We start from the raw sequence: 21749 nt of genomic DNA, 5'->3' as shown, positions 1-21749 counted from the left end.
TGAACAAGGACACTGAAAAAGTGATAATATGTTTATTATGAGCTAGAAGTATTATGAGTTACTAGTTATTAAGAGCTAGTAGTATTATGAGATACTAGTTATTATGAGCTAGTAGTTCTAAAAGTTTCAGAAGTACACAAATTTAATTCTTAGCATATAAAGGATACTGTTCTTATTTCCGTGACAAACTGAATCATGGTGAAAGCAAACAGTGGTTGGGGAATGTAACTAGTACTCCAAATCTGATATTATTCTAATTAATGACATTTGCATCAAGACATTGGAATGTTTAAATCTTAATTTAATGGGTTAGAAGTTAAAACAATTGTGATAATGTCATAAAATCTTGTGAATGCCACATCTAAAGTATTTTAACAATTTTCTGACCAAAATATTGCCTATATTCTACAAGTTTTAAACAAAAAGTCATGAGAGGGACAAGGGAAGAAGTGAATGAGGAGAAAGTTATTTAGAGAATAAAATACTAGTTTTAAAAAGTGGATTAATGCTAGTACTCAAATCTCAAGCAGTGGATAAGGAAAGCCTGTATAATAAGCTTCAAACTATTTTGGGTCTTACTTTCACTTTATAACCAAGCTACAAAAAGAAATAGTAAACCATTGAGAAGGCATTGATTTGGTTTTGGTATTTGGCTTCAGTTAGTAGTAAAATTTCTTTCTGAAAAAGATGGGAATACCAGGCCACCTGACCTGCCTCTTGAGAAACCTATATGCAGGTCAGGAAGCAACTGTTAGAACTGGACATGGAACAACAGATTATTCCAAGTAGGAAAAGGAGTACATCAAGACTGTATATTGTTACCCAGCTTATTTAACTTATATGCAGAGTACATCATGAGAAACGCTGGGCTGGAAGAAGCACAAGATGGAATCAAGATTGCCAGGAGAAATATCAATAACCTCAAATATGCAGATGACACCACCTTTATGGCAGAAAGTGAAGAGGAACTAAAGAGCTTCTTGATAAAAGTGAAAGTGGAGAGTGAAAAAGTTGGCTTAAAGCTCAACATTCAGAAAACAAAGATCGTGGCATCTGGTCCCATCACTACATGGGAAGTAGATGGGGAAACAGTGTCAGACTTTGTTTTTGGGGGCTCCAAAATCACTGCAGGTGGTGATTGCAGCCATGAAATTAAAAGATGCTTACTACTTGGAAGAAAAGTTATGACCAACCCACACAACATATTAAAAATCAGAAACGTTACTTTTTCAACAGACGTCCGTCTAGTCAAAGCTATGGTTTTCCCAGTAGTCATGTATGGATGTGAGAGTTGAACTATAAAGAAAGCTGAGTGGTGAAGAATTGATGCTTTTGAACTGTGGTGTTGGAGACTCTTGAGAGTCCCTTGGATTGCAAGGAAATCCACCAGTCCATCCTAAAGGAGATCAGTCCTGAATATTCACTGAAAGGACTGATTCTGAAGCTGAAGCTCCAATACTCTGGCCACCTGATGTGAAGAGTTGACTCATTTGAAAAGACCCTGATGCTGGGAAAGATTGCAAGCAGGAGGAGAAGGGGACAAGAGAGGTTAACATGGTTGGAAGGCATCACCAACTCAATGCACCAACTCAATGGACTTTGAGTAAACTCCAGCAGTTGGTGATGGACAGGGAGGCCTAGCATACTGCAGTCCATAGGATCACAAAGAATTGGACACAACTGAGCAACTGAACTGAACTGATACCATGTGTATCAGTTTATTCCATGTGACAGTAAGAAGAAGCTAAAATTTCATTTTACAACCAGATTCTTCTGTTGCCCTGCCTGCATGCATGCTAAGTCACTTCAGTTGTGTTCGACTCTTTGCGACCTATGGACTGTAGCCCGCCAGGCTCCTCTGTCCTTGGGATTCTCCAGGCAAGAATACTGGAGTGAGTTGCCATGCCTTTCTCCAGGGGATCTTCCTGACCCAGGGATCAAACCCGTGTCTCTTGTGGCTCCTGCATTGCAGGCAGCTTCTTTACCACTTAGCCACTGGGGAAGCCCCTTCTGTTTTCCTACTGGCTTTTATCTGCAGCATCCTCCTGTCTCCAAGGAAACAATATCCAAAGAAGATATAGTTACCACTTTTTTCTACCACAAATTTTATTACTCAAAAGATTCATTAGTGACTTTGTTCTTGGGTCACCAGGGGCTCTTTGTTTATTCACTTGGTTGTATTTTTAACAAATGAAGCAAATGTCAAGCTAGATATAGCCGATGTGTTCATAGACCTGCGAGGTCAACATAGCAACTTTCCTCAAACTAGAGAAGATTTCTGACATTCCATCGCCCTCATAAATATTATATTTCTTTCTTTTTTGAGAGAGGTTATAAGAATACAAGGAAATCCATGTAATTGTTTGAAGATGGATGCTTCAGAAGGATACCTCTAAGAGGCATCTTAGATTTGTTGTGAACATGACAGTGGATTCATAAGCAAAAGTAACCAAAAGTTCATATGAAAAGCTTCATTCTAACTGTCATTTTCAATTTAGGAATTTTAAGACTGCATATGTTTCAACAAACAACAGAAACTATGATTGACAGTCATAATAGTAAGTGAGATTGGTCATTTCAACTTTATTCAGTTTTGTGTTATTTAAGTCTTGCTATGCTTTGGAAAATATATTTTACCTATCTTTTAAAAATTGAAAATGTGAGTGGTAAATTTCTATATTTGGTAAAATATACTTTTTTTCATGTTTTTAGAACACAGTTCCTTTGGATATAAAATTGTCACTTTACTGGAGTTTTATGCACAAAAATATACTGGCATCTAATGATATTAAAATTTGATGACCATCCAGAAATATATTAAATTCACAGCAAAAAATAAAGGGTATATTCATTTAATTGTGTAAGTATACTCCTCAGTTTACCCAAAGAATTATGTGGCTAAAATTGCATCCTCATCAGAGATTCTTGTCCTCATTTCAAACGTCTTTTGAAAAAGTAGGATAAACAAAAACCAGTTAACCACATATCAGTGAGTCTTCTTTTAAATCTTGCTTTACTATACTTTGTGTAACTTTAGAAGGAAAAACAGACTTTTTAGAACATTGAATGATATCCAATGGTAGTGACAGGGCTAAGTTCATTCAGTGACATGATGGATATGTTGCCTGAGATTTAGGAAAAGAGTTGGAGGAAGATAGGAGAGGAGCAGCAGAAATATTTCTCCTACATATCAACTTAATCTAATTTATTTGCTGATATATTTCCAATCCTCTTAAGCTGTTCTGTGAGACAAACCATGAGCCTCATTCAATTCTTCTTCATGTCAGGTACTGTAACCCTGAGGCCTTAGCTTCATCTTCTACTGAGACAGTCAGAGCTGACCCTGTCCCATATCAGTAAAACAATACAATAGTTCGCCAGTAAAGTGAGTCCACATACACATGAATTGAGGGGTCCAGAGGAAACTTAATACACAAATAAGTGTTCTTTCTTAAGTGTTAAAATGGTAGCAAGCATTGCTTTCTATGGGAACACAGAGGCTGGGATAAGAGATAGCATAGTGATCAGACTTTCAGGAAACTTTCCAGAGGGCTTCAAGGTGAAACTGAAAATCAATAGAAGTTATTCAAGTTAGTTGAAGACAGAAAACATGATGTGTGAGAAGTATTTACCAAAAACTCTGTCACATAGAATATGCTCAATAAATGTAATCTATTATCTTTGTTGAAAGGAACATTTTAAGAGGAGAAGGGAAAGAGGTAAAGAGCATGAGTTCTATTTGTGACATAGTCCATGTGAATGCTCAAATAGATATGTCAAATTTCATCTTAGAATCAAGTATTACAAAATAAAGATATCGATTTAGAAATGACCATCTGAAAGACATAACAAAACATAAGAATTAATGAAAATACAAAGGGAATATTACTATGGTGAGATGTGAAAGAAGTGAAGAGAATACTAACAGACAGATAAAAGCCAGAGAAATAGATCATCTGTACTCTCTTTGAAGTTTATTTACCAGACCATTTCATGAAAATATACATGTATATTGTGCATAAGTACAACTGTATTGCTCAAGACATTCTATATTTTGCATCACTGTGGGTTATAAATGATTACTTAGGGACAGAAAAACCTTGACAGAAGCAGTGTCAGGTGGGGAGCTGAAGAAGTTTTGTGTGTGTATGTGTGAGTGTGTGTTTGTGCACACATGACAGAGTTTAGAGGTGTTGCAGGGACTTGTATGCAATGAACAAAAACAGAAAACAAAATTCTTTAATCATAGAGCTCAAACAGAGATTTCAAGTGACTACAGAGTTGTGTGCACATTGAACCCAAAAGATCTTACACATCTTAATACTTTAATAAAGAACAAAATGTCAAGCAACAACATCAACCAGAGAACTCTTGAATATCACAAGATATCTTTGCTCCTACGAAATGACATACCCACCACAGTCAACAGTAGTCCTTTACAGAATGAATATTTAAATTGTAAATATTTTTAAATAATGATAAATAAGGAAAAACTTGAATATGATACCTTCCATACTGTTAAAATAATCTTAAATGAAGCATTTCAACATTAACATGCAGATTTAACAGAACTCAGCAGTCAGCAATGAGAAATAGTACAGTAACCACATTCATTCTGCTGGGACTGACAGACGACCCTCAACTGCAGGTTTTGCTTTTTATCTTTCTCTTTCTCACCTACATGCTAAGCATAACTGGGAATCTGACCATCATCTTCCTCATCTTCCTGGATTCCCACCTTAAGACAGCCATGTACTATTTCTTACAAAATTTCTCCTTCTTGGAGATCTCATTCACATCAGCTTGTATTCCCAGATACCTGTATAACATCGTGACAGGTGACAAGGTCATTACCTACAATGCCTGTGCCAGCCAAGTATTTTTTACTGATCTCTTTGGTGTAACCGAATTTTTTCTCCTAGCTGCTATGTCCTATGATCACTATGTGGCCATCTGCAAACCCCTGCATTATGTGACCATCATGAGTAGCACGGTCTGCAGAAGACTTGTCTTTTGTTGTTGGATAGCCGGTCTATTCATTGTAATCCCCCCACTTAGCCTAGGCCTAGAATTGGAATTTTGTGATTCTAATACCATTGATCATTTTGTCTGTGATGCATCTCCCCTCCTGAAAATCTCGTGTTCAAATACTTGGTACATGGAACAGACTGTTATCATCTGTGCTGTGCTGACCTTCATTATGACACTGATGTGTGTGGCTCTGTCCTATATTTATATCATCAAGACAAGTTTAGGATTCCCGTCTGCCCAACAAAAGAAAAAAGCCTTTTCTACTTGCTCTTCCCACATGATTGTGGTTTCAATCACCTATGGTAGCTGCATCTTCATCTACATCAAACCTTCAGCGAAGGACTCAGTGGCCATTAACAAAGGTGTGACCATGCTCACTACTTCCATTGCTCCAGTGCTGAACCCTTTCATTTACACACTGAGAAACAAGCAAGTCAAGCAAGCCTTCAATAACTCAATCAAAAGAATTGTGATATTTTGCAAAAAAAATAATAAGAGAATGTAAAGCCAAATAAACACATACTGAACGACAAAGTTTGGCCATCAGGTTAATTTACTCAAAACACTCTCATTCATCTTAATCTAGTGACAGCTTCTTCAGAAACATCATTTAAGATCCTTCCATAACCCAGCATGCTAATAATTTTTTTTTAATTTAAATCCTGGCTTCACCTCCAATTTAAATTTATTTATTTTAATTGGAGGCTAATTACTTTATAATATTGTATTGGTTTTGCCATACATCAACATGAATCTGCCACGGCTATACACATGTACCCAATCCTGAAACCCTCTCCCAACCTCCCTCCCCATACCATCCCTCTTGGTCATCCCAGTGCACCAGGTGCAAGCATCCTGTATTCTGCATCAAACCTAGACTGACGATTCATTTCTTATATGATATTATACATATTTCAATGCCATTCTCCCTAATCATCCCACCCTCTCCCTCTCCCACAGAGTCCAAAAGACTGTTCTATACATCTGTGTCTCTTTTGCTGTCTCGCACACAGGGTTATTGTTACCATCTTTCTAAATTCCATATATATGCATTAGTATACTGTATTGGTGTTTTGCTTTCTGGCTTACTTCACTCCGTATAATCGGCTCCAGTTTCATCCACCTCATTAGAACTGATTCAAATGTATTCTTTTTAATGGCTGAGTAATACTTCATTGTGTATATGTACTACAGCTTTCTTATCCATTCATCTGCTGATGGACATCTAGGTTGCTTCCATGTCCTGGCTATTATAAACAGTGCTGCGATGAACATTGGGGTACATGTGTCTCTTTCAATTCTGGTTTCCTTGGTGTGTATGCCCAGCAGTGGGATTGCTGGGTCATAAAGCAGTTCTATTTCCAGTTTTTTAAGGAATCTCCACCCTGTTCTCCATAGTGACTGTACTACTCTGCATTCCCACCAACAGTGTAAGAGGGTTGCCTTTTCTCCACACCCTCTCCAGCATTTATTGCTTGTAGACTTGGATAGCAGCCATTCTGACTGGTGTGAAATGGTACCTCATTGTGGTTTTGATTTGCATTTCTCTGATAATGAGTGATGCTGAGCATCTTTTCATGTGTTTGTTAGCCATCCATATGTCTTCTTTGGAGAAATGTCTGTTTGGTTCTTTGGCCCATTTCACCTCCAAATTAAAAGTATCAAAATTGAAGCACAACAGGTAAAACAGAAGCATATCTCCAAATTAGACCTACCAAGAGAGAACATTAAGTTGATAAATTCTTACATTTTCCAGAGAAAGAATAAGTAATGGTTGCCATTAGTTTTTTAAATCCAAAATTTTCAAATGATTTATTCATTGATTCACAAAACAAATATGTATTGGGTAATTTCTTTGGGGTAGGTACTGCTTTAGGCACTAGAAATAGAGAACAACCAGCAGAATTTTATTCCCATGTACCTTCGGGAGTGAAAAGAAACAACACTATGTTAAAGAAAGCAAAGGTTAACTTTTTTATGAAGGAGAATTATAAACCTTCACAATTATGGAAATAATAAATAAACAGTATTTTGCTTAATATTAAAAACTAAACAGTTTGGTACAGGGACAAAAACAGACATACTGACCAAGGGAAGAGAGTAGAGAACCCAGAAATAAACTCAGGCACCTATTTTCAATTAATCTATAGCAATACTAAATATTAAAACAAAAATTATACAAATTGCATATTAAATTTTTAATAACAAGACTTTTAAATGTTATGGTAGTAGTAATGCATATGCGTAGTTTTGCCCAACTCTTTCTGACCCCATGGACTGTAGCCCATCTGGCTCCTCTCTCCATGGGATTTTCCAGGCAAGAATACTGGACTGGGTTGCCATTTCCTACTCCAGGGTATCTTCCAAACCCAGGCACCAAACTGGTGTATCTTATGTCTTCTGCATTGACACGCAGAAGCTTTACCACTGCACCACCTGGAAAGCCTCTTAAATGTTATGAGTTTCTCAAAAAAAAAAAGAAAAGAAAGAAAGAAATGAAAGGGAAAACTGTGAGAATGGATAACAACTATTATGAAGAATTTAAATATTTTGGTATTACAAAAGCCTGCCAGATGCAGACACATATATTGAAATGCCAACACACAATGTCTCTAAAATTGGCAAGCACACATCAAAAATTAAGTAAAAGAAATAAAGTAAAAACAGCCAGATATATGGAATCTTGGAAACTTACAAATGTTTTCAAAAGAAATACAAAGAGCTGTACATAAAGGTATTCCAATTTTTAATGATATAAATGGTTATATATTGGAAGAACACACACTATTTACCACATCTCCTAGAAAAAGAAAATTACACAGATCATCATCTGAAACTATTTCCTCCATTCTCTACAATTCATGCAATAGGCTCTTGAACCCATGTTCAACAGGTTCACATTTAGTGTTTTCCAACTGCTGTTTCCCTGTATTTTATATATATTCTCATTCTTTATTGGAGCACTCATATTTTCTTCAGTTTTTTTATTTAAAATCACTCAGGTTCCTTAAAAAAATAAACATAGCACACTACCGTATGATCCAACCATCCCACTTCCTGGTATATATCCAAAAGAACTGAAAAGGATCTCAAAGAGATGTGTGCACACTCATGTTCATTGAAGCAATATTCACAATAACTAATATGTAGAAACAACCTAAATGTCTACTTACTGATTAATGGATAAGTTAAATGTGGTATATACACACAATGGAATATTACTCAGCCTTTGAAAAGAAGAAAATTCAGCAACATGTGACAATGTAGATGGACCTTGAAGACAGTATCTTAAGTGAAATAAACCAGGTACAGAAAGACAAAAACTTCATGATTTCATTTACATGAAATTTCTAAAATAGTCAAATTAATAAAATTAAAGACTGGAATAGTGATTACCAGGGAACAGGAATGAAGGAGTCAGGGGAATGGGGAATTATTAATGAAAAGGCATAAAATTTTAGTTAAGTAAAATTAATAAACTCTAAAGACCTACTTTACAACATTGTACCTATAATCAACAATAATGTATTCTACACCAAAAAGCCTGTTAAAAGGGTACATCTCACAAGGTGTTCTTACCACAATAAAAAACGTCTCAGAAAATATACACACATATACATTTTTCAGATAAGAGATAAGCCATTATAAATATGATTTCAGTGAATAGCTAGATCTAAACCTTGATGCTAGTTAATATTCTTGTACATGATAACCTACCCATTATTCAGCCATACCTACTGTTACTACAAGGGCTATTCCTTTCACATTTCACACATTTCACATTTTTACAACATGTCTATGCTTCACCCTTGAAATTTTATGAAAGGATCATCGGAATATCTATTGTATATTTGGCAAAAAAACAAAATGGGCTCAGAAAATGGCACAGTAATCATAACATTGATACTATTATTTTATCATGAACAATAAAGATCTCTGAGTTGCGTGATTTTGTGATTTATAGTAAAAAATAATAATAGTAAAAATATATCTATTTGTCATTATCCAGTTCCAGACATGATGCCCCTACAGCCCTTGGAGTTTCTTAAGGGATGAAAGCAATAAAGGTATCTTTTGTTATGTTAATGAGAAGATATGGGAAGCCCTTAGGTCACCTAAAGATGAAGTCTGGTTGCCAGGGAAATCAATCACCTGATTAGAAGATTGGAATTTATAGTCCCAAAATTGGAAAAGATCCTGCTGCTGGGAAACATTGAAGGTAGGAGGAGAAGGGGACGACAGAGAATGAGATGGTTGGATGGCATCACCAACTCGATGGACATGAGTTTGAGTGAACTCTGGGAGTTGGTGATGGACAGGGAAGCCTGGCATGCTGCAGTCCAAGGGATTGCAAAGAGTCAGACAAAACTGAGCAACTGAACTGAACTGAATTGAAATCCCTCACTTCAGCGAAGAGAGAGGGCCCTCGCTGGGGATTCAGTTCAACGTACAGAGACCAGTGATTTAACCAATCAGTTCAGTTCAGTTCAGTCACTCATTCGTGTCTGACTCTTTGTGACCCCATGAATTGCAGCACGTCAGGCCTCCCTGTCCATCACCAACTCCCGGAGTTCACCCAGACTCACCTCCATCGAGTCCGTGATGCCATCCAGCCATCTCATCCTCAGTCATCCCCTTCTCCTCCTGCCCCCAATCCCTCCCAGCATCAGAGTCTTTTCCAATGAGTTAACTCTTCGCATGAGGTGGCCAAAGTACTGGAATTTCAGCTTTAGCATCTTTCCTTCCAAAGAAATCCCAGGGCTGATCTCCTTCAGAATGGACTGGTTGGATCTCCTTGCAGTCCAAGGGACTCTCAAGAGTCTTCTCCAACACCACAGTTCAAAAGTATCAATTCTTAGGTGCTCAGCCTTCTTCACAGTCCAACTCTCACATCCATACATGACCACAGAAAAAACCATAGCCCTGACTAGACAGACCTTAGTTGGCAAAGTAATGTCTCTGCTTTTGAATATACTATCTAGGTTGGTCATAACTTTTCTTCCAAGGAGTAAGCGTCTTTTAATTTCATGGCTACAGTCACCATCTGCAGTGATTTTGGAGCCCCCAAAAATAAAATCTGACACTGTTTCCACTGTTTCCCCATCTATCTCCCATGAAGTGATGGGACCGGATGCCATGATCTTCATTTTCTGAATGTTGAGCTTTAAGCCAACTTTTTCACTCTCCTCTTTCACTTTCATCAAGAGGCTTTTTAGCTTCTCTTCACTTTCTGCCATAAGGGTGGTGTCATCTGCATATCTGAGGTTATTGATATCTCTCCCGGCAATCTTGATTCCAGCTGTATTTCTTTCAGTCCAGCGTTTCTCATGATGTACTCTGCATATAAGTTAAATAAGCAGGGTGACAATATACAGCCTTGATGTACTCCTTTTCCTATTTGGAACCAGTCGGTTGTTCCATGTCCAGTTCTAACTGTTGCTTCCTGACCTGCATACAGATTTCTCAAGAGGCAGGTCAGGTGGTCTTATATTCCCATCTCTCGCAGAATTTTCCGCAGTTTATTGTGATCCAGACATCAGAGGCTTTGGCATAGTCAATAAAGTAGAAATAGATGTTTTCTGGAACTCTCTTGCTTTTTCCATGATCCAACGGATGTTGGCAATTTGATCTCTGGTTCCTCTGCCTTTTCTAAAACCAGCTTGAACATCAGGAAGTTCACGGTTCACATGTTGCTGAAGCCTGGCTTGGAGAATTTTGAGCATTGCTTTACTAGCATGTGAGATGAGTGCAATTGTGTGGTAGTTTGAGCATTCTTTGGCATTGCCTTTCTTTGGGATTTAACCAATAATCGCTACATAATAAAGCCTCCATAAAACCCCAAAAAGATGAGTTTCAGAGAGCTTCTGGGCTGGTGAACATCTGGTGGAGCTGAAATGGGAAACAGGATTCTGTTCATGTAGCCAAAGAATGAATATCACAAACCAGCAAACACTCACGCAGGCAAAGTTTACGTTTAAAAGAATAGAGATACAAAGCTCTCAGCATAGACACTGAAAGGGGGTAAAGATTCCCAAAGATGGGAATAACAGCAGTTTTCATACTTCATTAGAATTGATCTGTTCATTTTTGGTTGGCTTGAGCCCAGATATGTGTAATTTTTGACCAATCAGTTTAAATTGTGCAACGTCCTGTTTATGATTTTTATGGCTTTTGTAGGTCTCCCAAATTCTCAGTTTTTCTAGATATATCGACGCCATCCCTCGACCATTTCTCAAGACCTCCAGACCATTATTTAGGAGCTAGATGGCAACCCATTCCAGTGTTCTCACCTGGAGAATCCCCATGGACAGAGGAGCCTGTGGGACTACAGTCCTGGGGCCACAAAGAGTCAGACACAACTGAGCAACTAAGCACAGTGCACAGATGTATGTTTAGGAGCTAATTGTCTACCTGGAATTTTTCTCCTTGATAAACTGGACAGCAGTTAATGATTGTCTTGTCCTGGGTCTGAATGTTTTATGACACTCCAGATCAGGGAGGCATTCCTCTGAACACCTAGAAACTGGAACAAATACAGCTTTAGGCTAGTGGAGCCAAAAGCTTGCGTGTGAGAATTAAAATTGAAATTAGAAAAAGAACCAAGACTCTGACTTCTACACTGACTGTCTAACAATTTCTACATCAGTGCTTTCTCATACAAATCCTTTTTCAAATATATATAGTGACTATTTTCTCCCAGTCTGTGATTTGCTTTTTTATTTTCTTAATGATGTCTTTTGAAGAGCAGTTTTAATTTTTTTGAAATCCAGTGTATCAATTTTTCCTTTTATGGTTTGTGCTTGATTGTGCATCCCAAGAAATCTTTGCCTAGGCACTGAATTATTCCAATGCCTTTGTCAAAATCATTTGGCCATGTATTTCTGAATCTGGATGATCCATTTTATGTTATTTATCTGTGTGTTGATCTTTACATCAGTACCTCATTCTTTTTATCACTGTAGCTCTAAAGGGTCTTGAAACTACGTACTATAAATTCTGCAGCATTTTCTAGATTGGTTTGACTTGATATCAGCTGCTTCCCTTTCCCATATAAATTTTACATATACCTTTTCAGTGTTTTTTTTTTTTTAAAGCCTTTTGGGATAGTGATTGAAATTGCATTTGAATTTAGAAGTCAATTTGGGCAGAACTGACAAACAACACTGAATCTGCCAACCCATAGATGTGACATATTCCATATTTATTTGAGCCTTTTAAAATGTATCTCAGTAATTTTTTTGGTGGAGAAGTTTTACACATATTTTCTTAAAAATATTTATAAATATTTTCTGATTTTATGCTATTATAAATGGCATTTTAAATTTCATTTTCAAGTTTGTTTCTAGTGTACAGAAATGCAATTTAGTTTTGTACATTGATTTTGCATCTGAAATCTTATTAAATTCACATATTAGTTTAGTATTTCTTTTAATTTTTTAATTTTTTTGTAAATGCCATAGCATTTCCTGTGTACACAATCATGTACATGAAAAATCAATCAATCATGAAATCAACCAATCAATTGAAATCAATCAATCATTCATGAAAAAAAAGCACTTCTATCTCCTTATTCCAAATCTTTTTATGTATTTATTCTTCTTCTTACTTTATTGGAATAGTTGGAAACGTCAACTAGTGTTGAACTGAAGTTACATGAGTGAATATCCTGTCTTGTTCCTAATACTAGAGGACGGCATCCAATTTTTTTCACTGTTTAAAAATAATGTTAGCTGTAGGTTTTTCTTGCATGTGTTTCATCAGATTGGAAAATTTCTCTTTTAGTTCTAAGAGAGAATATCATCTAAAATATTCTCTTTTAGTTCTGAGAATATCATCTGTGTGTGCTGAATTTTAACAGATGCTTTTTCTACATGCATTGAGATGATTTTTCTCTCCTTTATTTTGTTAATGTGATTTGTTACATTGACTGACTAATGTTAAAACTAAACTTGCATTTCTGGTCCCAACTCTGCTTTGTAATGATGTATCATTCTTTTTATATAGTTCTGGATTCAATATTTTGTTTCATTTTTATTCCTATGCTCATGAGAAAGAGTGACCTCTGATTTTCCACTCTTGTAAGTTCTGTCTTGTTTTGGTGTCAGATCTTGTTCAGCTTGGGTGCATTTATAAGCATATACGTTTCCAACATAAAAGTAAACATACTGTACCCAGTGAAAACAAAACAAAAGGAGGGAAAAAAGAAAAATTCCACTACAGAAAGTCATCAAATGACAAAAGAAGAGGGCAAAAGAAAAAAAAAGGAAAAAAGGAATTACAAAGCAAGTAAAAAAAAAAAAACTATTAACAAAGTGGCAATATGTCTAAATCATGGATATTTCTCAGTAATGTATGCAATAATAAAATTGAATATTAAAAAATTATAAGGGAAAAATGCCATGATTATTTCATTCAAGTGAAACACAAGAAAAAGAAAGATCACTACCTGCCCAGGATAAAAAGTTGACTAGGAAAGGACACAAAAGAAATTTGTGGGAATATGGAAATGTTTATTGTCTTTACAGTGAAAGTAATGATTAGGGAAGTTTATATTTTTAAAATGCACTAAAATATTTTAAAGGTTCCACTTATTTTACTTCAATCTGCAACCCAGCCTTAATCTCTATTAGTCCACAAATGAATACTTTGGCCACCTGATGTGAAGAGCTGACTCATTTGGAAAGACCCTGATGCTGGGAAAAATTGAGGGCAGGAGGAGAAGGGGACCACAGAGGATGAAATTGTTGGATGGCATCACCGACTCAATGGACATGGGTTTAGGTGGACTCCAGGAGTTGGTGATAGACAGGAAGGCCTGGCATGCTGCAGTTCATGGGGTTGCAAAGAGTCAGACATGACTGAGGGACTGGATTGAACTGAATAATTATTTAAAGGAAAAGCAGATGCGCATTCTTGAGTGTATGCAGAAAGATACTCTTATACACATGACTTGAAGGAACATACTAGTTATTTGTATTAGTAGATTATAGTTCTAAGTATGAATCTCAGTATCTCAAAGAAATTTTTACTTTGATCCATTTTTCTAGACAATTGTGCAGAAATATTTTCAAAAAATTTCTTGTAATTTTTTTATAATTGTAGAAAATATAAAAGTAATTACAAACAGCATAATTATCTATAGAGTGATATTTTACAATGGTAAAACTGGAAACAGCATTTATTTACAACAATGATAAATTTGAATTTAAATGCTATTGTTGCAGTAATACACTGGACTGAAATTAAATAGATTTAAAATAATGCATGCAAATAATTATTGAGACATAAATAGGCTCACACACATCTAAGTGTAAAGTTGTTGTTGTTTAGTCACTCTGTTGTGGCCAACTCTTTGCAATCCCATGGACTGTAGCTCACCATGTTCCTCAGTCCATGGGATTTCCCAGGCAATAATACTGGAGTAGGTTGCCATTTCCTTCTCCAGGGGATTTTTCCAACCCAGGGATTGAACCTATGACTCCGGCATTGCAGGTTCATTCATTACCACTGAGCCACCTGGGAAGCCCAAGTGTAAAATAACTATGACTATCTGAGTACCACAGTATGGAAGTATTTTTCAATAATGCTCATGTATTTGTAATTATTACATGTGATACACATGGATAGATCTGCAGGAGGAAAAGTATGGAAGGACATGCTCCAAAATGTTACCTCTTATTACTCTATTTTAAGTCTTCCTTTATTCTTTTTCACTTTAATTTCTTATTGTCATATGTCTCATCAAATGTCTTAAATATATAATATATTCATTTTATAACAAATAGAAAAAGTAGAAAGAGAGATCTGTCATCTTTACCTTACACAATAATTAAAGAAGAAAGAAACTGGACTATGTTTTGTTTTTAATTAAAGTCAGTTGTCCTCCCAGTCCCTAGAGTGATTCTGTTGCTTTCCCTGTCTCTAAAGGTCATTTTCCCTCTGTTACTATATTAGTTTGTCTTGTTTCAATTACTCAAAGGTTAATTGATAGAAGATGATTACACAGATGCTAAATTAGTAGTTTTTGATCCTGAGTCACCAAGGACTCTCTCTTTTATTAATTTTGTTGCAGATTCAGCAAATGAAATAAATATAATATTAAGAGAAAATCCTCTCTCTGAGCATAATAGTTCAGAACATCAGCTTGTTCAAAACTAGTAAGCGTTCCTTTGAGCCTGCTTTTCTTCACAATTATTGAAACTTTTTCTTTTTCTTTTTTAAAGCTATTTCCTAGATTTGTCTTAGCACTACATCTATTGTGAGGAAGTTGACATATCTGAAGACAAAAAGTTTTAAAGAAATTATGCATTCCCAAGCCGCTGTTACTGTAGAGTGACCAAATTCAATTGGTGGTGGTGTTGTTGTTGAGTTACCAAGTGGTGCCTGACTCTTCTTGACCCAACAGACTGCAGCATGCCAGCCTTCCTTGTTCCTCGCTATCTCCCAGAGTTTGCCCAAGTTTATGTTCATTGAATCCGGGAAGCCATCCAACCATCTCACCCTCTGTCACCCACTCAATCAGTAGTAACCAGAAATTCTCATGCTTCTAATACTATTTGCGTTATATTCAAGTTGTAGCTATAAGAATGATTAACTGCAAGAACGTAAGTATTATAAATTCTGCATTTCAGCTACATTTTGGGGGACTTGGGTAATATTTACCTCTAGTAAATTAATCTTTCCTGATTGTACAAAATTTATCAGTGGAAATTCTAATGTGGGTATCAATTAAACATCATTTTCAGAGCACTTTAATCTTGGACAGTATATAGTTATTGATAAGATTATTTTGAGCTACAAATAAATAAGAGATCATCTAAAAATAACATAATTTGTATATGACAAATTAATACACTTGGAAACTGAAAACAAGTGGCTGAGTATGTGCTTGTCCCACAAAATTCAAGACTGTGGACAGAAATGGAGGTGGGAAACATTGGCTTGGTTATTAAAAAATAGGAGGAGAATGTGAAAAATCAAGAGTTTCATTTTGGATGTTTTATATTTGCAATGCATTTGGGTATATAACTGAAGATCAATCATTTTGGAGATTAGAAGTTCAAGAAAATACCCCAAAAGAGTACATATGTTAAGTAAAGCTTTAGGTAAAAACTTGCAATGAGTAGTAAGTAAATCAAAGAGATCTAATGTATGTATAGATAGTAATATTATATTATAAATATGTAAGGTGATAAGTATCCACTACATGAGCAATCATGTCGCAATTATAAATACATCAAAGTAATACCTTATATACTTTAAGTTTACACAATGTTACATGTCAAGTTTATTAAATTTAAAAAATTCAGGAAAATGGCAAAGAAATGCTAAAAACTATCAACATAGAGTTCAGGGGAAAAAAGAAGTGTCTAGATATTAGAAAGCCAAATGATGCCAGGAAAACATGTGATATTAAAGTAAGTTATGAGAGAACCCTATGACTATTGTATGATTAAAACTAGACATTTCCTATGAAGTTTCCTGAACTCTAATAGCCAAAAGAACTTGTTTGATGAACTTTGGCATAAATTGTTTCATTAGATTTACATTTCATTAGAAAATGTGATTACACGTGTTCCCCATCCTGAACCCCTCCCCACATGTGTATATGTGTGGCGGATTCATGTTGATGTATGGCAAAACCAATACAATATTGTAAAGTAATTAACCTCCAATTAAAATAAATAAGTTTACACTTTTTAAAGTTTTTTAATGTGATTACAATGTATTGATGATTGAATGTATAGTCTATCTCTAAAATAAAAATCATTGTGGACCAGGTCAATGAAATCGTTATAATTTGTTTATTACTCATTATCAGCCAAGCACTTTTTATAAGTACTCTAAATATTAACTTATTTAATTTTTCAACATTACATATATATATATGTGAAGGATAATATTATTTCCACTTTGTAAATGGCATAACTGAGTCACAGTGAAATCAAGTCAATCTTGAAGAATATGCTTAAGAATTTAACCTGAATTTTTTGTAGTTAGTAACATTAATAATAATGTTTTGGAATGTGTCTCAACCTTAACTAAACAGATTGAAAACTAAGACAAATTGTAATGATTTTTTACATCCCTATATATTTATAGCCAACACATATTGTTATTCTACACCATGTATTTGTCATCAAAATATTCCTTGTCCTCTGTACCACAGTAGAAAATTAGTGTTTTTAAACAGAAAATTATGAGATAGATTCAGGAGCATAGGTGAGTAAGAAAGAAGTTGTTTAAAGGCAAAATAGACTTTTAAAATTGCAATCCTAGAGCTCAGCATCTTCAGTATTGGACATGGAATGCATTTAGTGAGACAGACTATTTGTGATCAACTGTGTCAATAAAAAAATTTTCAGGAAACACGTGAAGGTAAACATGAAAGTTTGGTATTCAGTTTTAGGATTCAGTCTGTGAGCAAGAAAGAACTCTTACTCTCACAAAACATTAGCAGCTAAATCCAATATAATGGAAAATCAAATCCAAGATATAGATAAAATATAAAGTGGAAACAAAACATAACATGTAATGAGAAAGAAGCACCAATAATATTTCACAGCATGATATAAATAAAGCAATTCCTATCTTTTAATCTCCCCTGAAATGATCAATAATACACAATTGTGGAACCTAGGATATCAGAGTACTGAAAATATTTCTGAACAAAATTTTTTAATGCCTGTGAGTTTGTTTGCATAGTTTTGCCTCCATTAATAACCACTCTATGCACATCAAATATTTCTGAATCATAAATGCAGATCGAATAAAAGTCAGGATTCAGTGATGAGAAACCACACAGTAACAACTTTTACCCTGCTGGGACTGACTGATGATCCACAACTGAAGATTGTGATTTTCATCTTTTTATTTCTCACCTACATGTTGAGTGTAACTGGGAACCTGACAATCATCTCCCTCACCTTCATAGACTCTCATCTGAAAACTGCCATGTACTTTTTCCTACAAAATTTCTCCTTCTTAGAAATCTCATTTACAACTGCTTGTATTCCCAGATATTTGTATAACATATCAACAGGTGATAAGACAATAGCATATAATAACTGTATCAGTCAAATATTTTTTGCTGATCTTTTTGGTGTAACTGAGTTTTTTCTCCTGGCTACCATGTCCTATGATCGATACGTGGCCATCTGCAAACCCCTGCATTACGTGACTATCATGAACAACGTGGTCTGTAGAAGACTCATCCTTTGCTGTTGGATGGCTGGCTTGTTGATCATAATCCCTCCACTTAGCCTGGGCCTGCATCTGGAATTCTGTGACTCCAATGTTATTGACCATTTTTTCTGTGATGCAGTCCCCCTTCTAAAAATCTCATGCTCAGAAACGTGGCTTATAGAGCAAATGATCATAGTCTGTGCAGTGTTGACCTTTATCATGACCCTCATGTGTGTTGTTCTGTCGTATATATACATCATCAAGACCATTTTACAATTCCCTTCTGCCCAGCAAAGGAAAAAGGCGTTTTCCACATGTTCTTCCCATTTGATTGTGGTCTCCATCACCTATGGAAGCTGTATTTTCATCTATGTTAAGCCTTCAGCAAAGGAATCAGCAGGTATTAATAAAGGTGTGGCAATGCTCGCTACTTCAATTGCTCCTATGCTGAACCCCTTCATTTACACCTTGAGAAACAAGCAAGTTAAACAAGCCTTTGGTGATGCAATCAAAAGAATTGCATTATTCTCAAAGATCTAATGGAATTTGCTAATGTAAAGGTATCAATTTTTCATAAAAAGATCATTTGTTCCTAAGTATGTATCTTTAAGCTTTTGAGTCATTTCTTTCCTGGTATGGAAACTGTTTCAGGCAGCTCTCTTAAAAAGACAGTAAGAAGAATGACATTACACCCTAACAAGAGTTTACCAAAGGGCTAACAATGAAATGAAAGAAGGAAAACCTACAAGTTCATGGTACGTTTTGAACAGAGTAATTGTGTGATTGCTTTTTCCTTTTTTTAATTTCAAGGGTGTTTTTTGATGTCAGGCACCATTTCAAGTATTAGAAACAGAATAGAAAACCTAAAAATGTATTGCCTTTACATTTCTTTTTTATATAAATTTATTTATTTTAATTGGAGGTTAATTACTTTACAATATTGTATTGGTTTTGCCATACATCAACATGAATCCGCCACAGGTATACACGTGTTCCCCATCCTGAACCGCCCCCCGCCTCGCTCCCTGTACCATCCTTCTGGGTCGCCTCAGTGCACCAGCCCCAAGCATCCAGTATCATGCATCGAACCTGGACTGGCGATATACTTAAGAATATAAGTATATATTAAGATACATAAGATATACTTAAGATATACTTATATATGACCAGAGCATTTGAAAAAACATAACCAGCACAAGAAGCAACAATAAAAATATATTTTTAAGTTAAAAAAAGAAACTATTACAAATGATTGTATCTTAAGATAGAAACTGAATTATAAAAATAGTCTCTTACAATATTGAATACTCTAAAAACTCCAGACTTACAGATCAATTTAAACAGAAAATATGTGCAATTAAAGTGCTAACAATTTTTCTGTGTGAATTTTTGAGGAAAATGATTATTTATGTATTAGATTGTCCAAAAGTTCATTTAGGTTTTTCCAGAACATCTTACAGAAAACTCTGAAAGAATTTTGGGGCCAATCCAATACATCAGTATTTGTTTCTACACATCAACTTTTAACAGTATGCATTGGCTGGTAAGAAAATGATTAGAAGAGGGACTTCCCTGTATTTTCATCTTTGTTAAATCATCAGTAAAGGAATTAGCAGCTACTAAAAAGTTGTGACAGTGCTCACTGCCTCCTATGCTGAATCCCTTCATTTTGCTTACTTAAAAAGATTGCCAGTTACTTCTCCAGCAAAAAAAAAAAAAAGTGTTTATTCAAGATCAAAAAGAACTGTGATTTGTAGTCTACAACTATGGTGAGCCATATAGAAGTCCTCACACAAGAATGGGGACTCTTTTAAAGAGGGGGAAAGAAGTTGGGAGGACTGTAGTAAACAAAGAGTATATGACTTAGCATTGGCTGAGTTGTGACAGTCTCTTACAGGCTGAACTCTTGCCATAGAAAAAGAGGAAGTCTTTCTTCTTCCTGTTGGGCTCTGGGGCTGTCCTAGGACATGAGACCCCATTCAGGCCTCTTGACCTTGTATTAGTTGAAATTGCATTTATTAACTTTCACAATTTACACCTTGAGAAACAAGCAGGTCAAATAAGACATCAACTACATTTCAAGGAACTTGATTGTGACATATCTCAAAAATAATTTTATATTGATATCAGGTTGAAAGAATATTTTGATGCACTGGATTTAAGATTCCCAAGTGGTTCAGTGGTAATGAATCCACCTGCCAATGAGTGGATGCAGGAGACGCACAGTCGATCCCTGGGTTAGGAAGATCCACTGGAGGAGGAAATGGCAACCCACTCCAGTATTCTTGCTTGGAAAATCCCATGGACACAGGAGCCTGGTGGGCTACAGTCTGTGGTCACAAAGAGTCAGACACAACTGAGTAAATCTGGATTTATTAACAGTTTAATTTTTATTTTATAATATGGCTACTAGAAAATTCTGAATTGCACATATGTCTCATGCTATATTTATATTAAAAGTCTTCAGATTAACCAAACTGGTTAGTAGCAGATCCAGAATTCAAATTCTGTGTGTTTGACCAAAAATTTTGTTTTTAACTTAAAGAAGCCTTACCAGAGAAACACTTTCAGTAAGATATTTTCAAGTAACTCCTCAAGCAAACCCCACACGTATAAGCAATACATAATAAGCAATACATAATAAAAACGCTCACAACAAGCTTAAACTACAAAATACAATAAATCTTTTTAATATAAGACTGACAATGAATAAATGAAATCAATCTATGAAATAAAAATTAAAAGAGCCATTGAATGAAAACATAAATGTTGGGCCTACTAGCATAAATAATACAGATAAATTAACATAAATAATGGAAATCTGAATATTTGAACCATGTGGCTTCTTAGAGCAACACTCGTGAGTATTTGAGGGGTTAATAAAAGCAGCAGGTTGAAATGAGTTCAGGGAATTTGAGAAGCTCTTTCTAACATAGGCAAAGCTTTTTGGCAACTCATTGTTTAAATTTTTCCACAGCATTTATTCCAGTTCATTCTGCTACAGAAGTTCTGATTCTCTGGTGACTTATTTTTCTCCACAGCATTTTTGCACCTTTGCCCAATCATCTCACATTTCCTTAATTGGCCTCGTCCATGCCTTCACCCTCAGTTCGACAATGTTATCGTAAAGAGCCACCTCATTGGAAAAGACCTTGATATTGGGAAAGATTGAAGGCAGGAGGAGAAAGGAGCAACAGAGGATGAGATTGTTGGATGGCATCAACAATTCAATGGACATGAGTCTGAGCAAACTTTGGGAGATAATGAAGGACAGAGAAGCCTGGCATGATGCCATCCATAGGGTCACAAAGAATCAGACATGATTTACCAATTGAACAACAAAAGAAGTTATTAGAAACGTTCAGTTTCTAGAAATTTAGATTGCAATAATACCCCTCACCTATCTTGAGACAGGTGTCTTGGAGGAGGCCTGTATTGCATTGCAGAAATAACAGTCCCTTGCTGCTCAGGCTCACTAAAAGTTTAACAGAGGACCCAGACTGAAAAGTACTACCCCTACAGTCCTTGTTCAA

The 21749-nt window shown here is 35.6% G+C and overlaps 2 protein-coding genes across 2 annotated transcripts; both read left to right on the top strand.

Annotated features, from left to right (window-relative positions):
* The first annotated feature begins 4585 nt into the window (after positions 1-4585).
* On the top strand, positions 4586-5536 carry LOC101107951 (olfactory receptor 6C2-like). Its single transcript, XM_012176071.2, has one exon. The coding sequence runs from the start codon at positions 4586-4588 to the stop codon at positions 5534-5536; it is 951 nt and encodes a 316-aa protein (XP_012031461.2).
* A 12284-nt stretch (positions 5537-17820) lies between these two features.
* On the top strand, positions 17821-18946 carry LOC101107691 (olfactory receptor 6C2-like). Its single transcript, XM_004007481.5, has 2 exons — positions 17821-18740; positions 18937-18946. Exons 1-2 carry the CDS (start codon positions 17821-17823, stop codon positions 18944-18946), a joined length of 930 nt encoding a protein of 309 aa, XP_004007530.4.
* The last annotated feature ends 2803 nt before the right edge of the window (positions 18947-21749 follow it).

The sequence above is a fragment of the Ovis aries genome, chromosome 3, assembly GCF_016772045.2.
Source record: "Ovis aries strain OAR_USU_Benz2616 breed Rambouillet chromosome 3, ARS-UI_Ramb_v3.0, whole genome shotgun sequence".
In the NCBI taxonomy this organism is placed as follows: Eukaryota; Metazoa; Chordata; class Mammalia; order Artiodactyla; family Bovidae; genus Ovis; species Ovis aries.
Note: the sequence above shows the minus strand (reverse complement) of the source record. Positions and strands in the feature narration are given on the sequence as shown.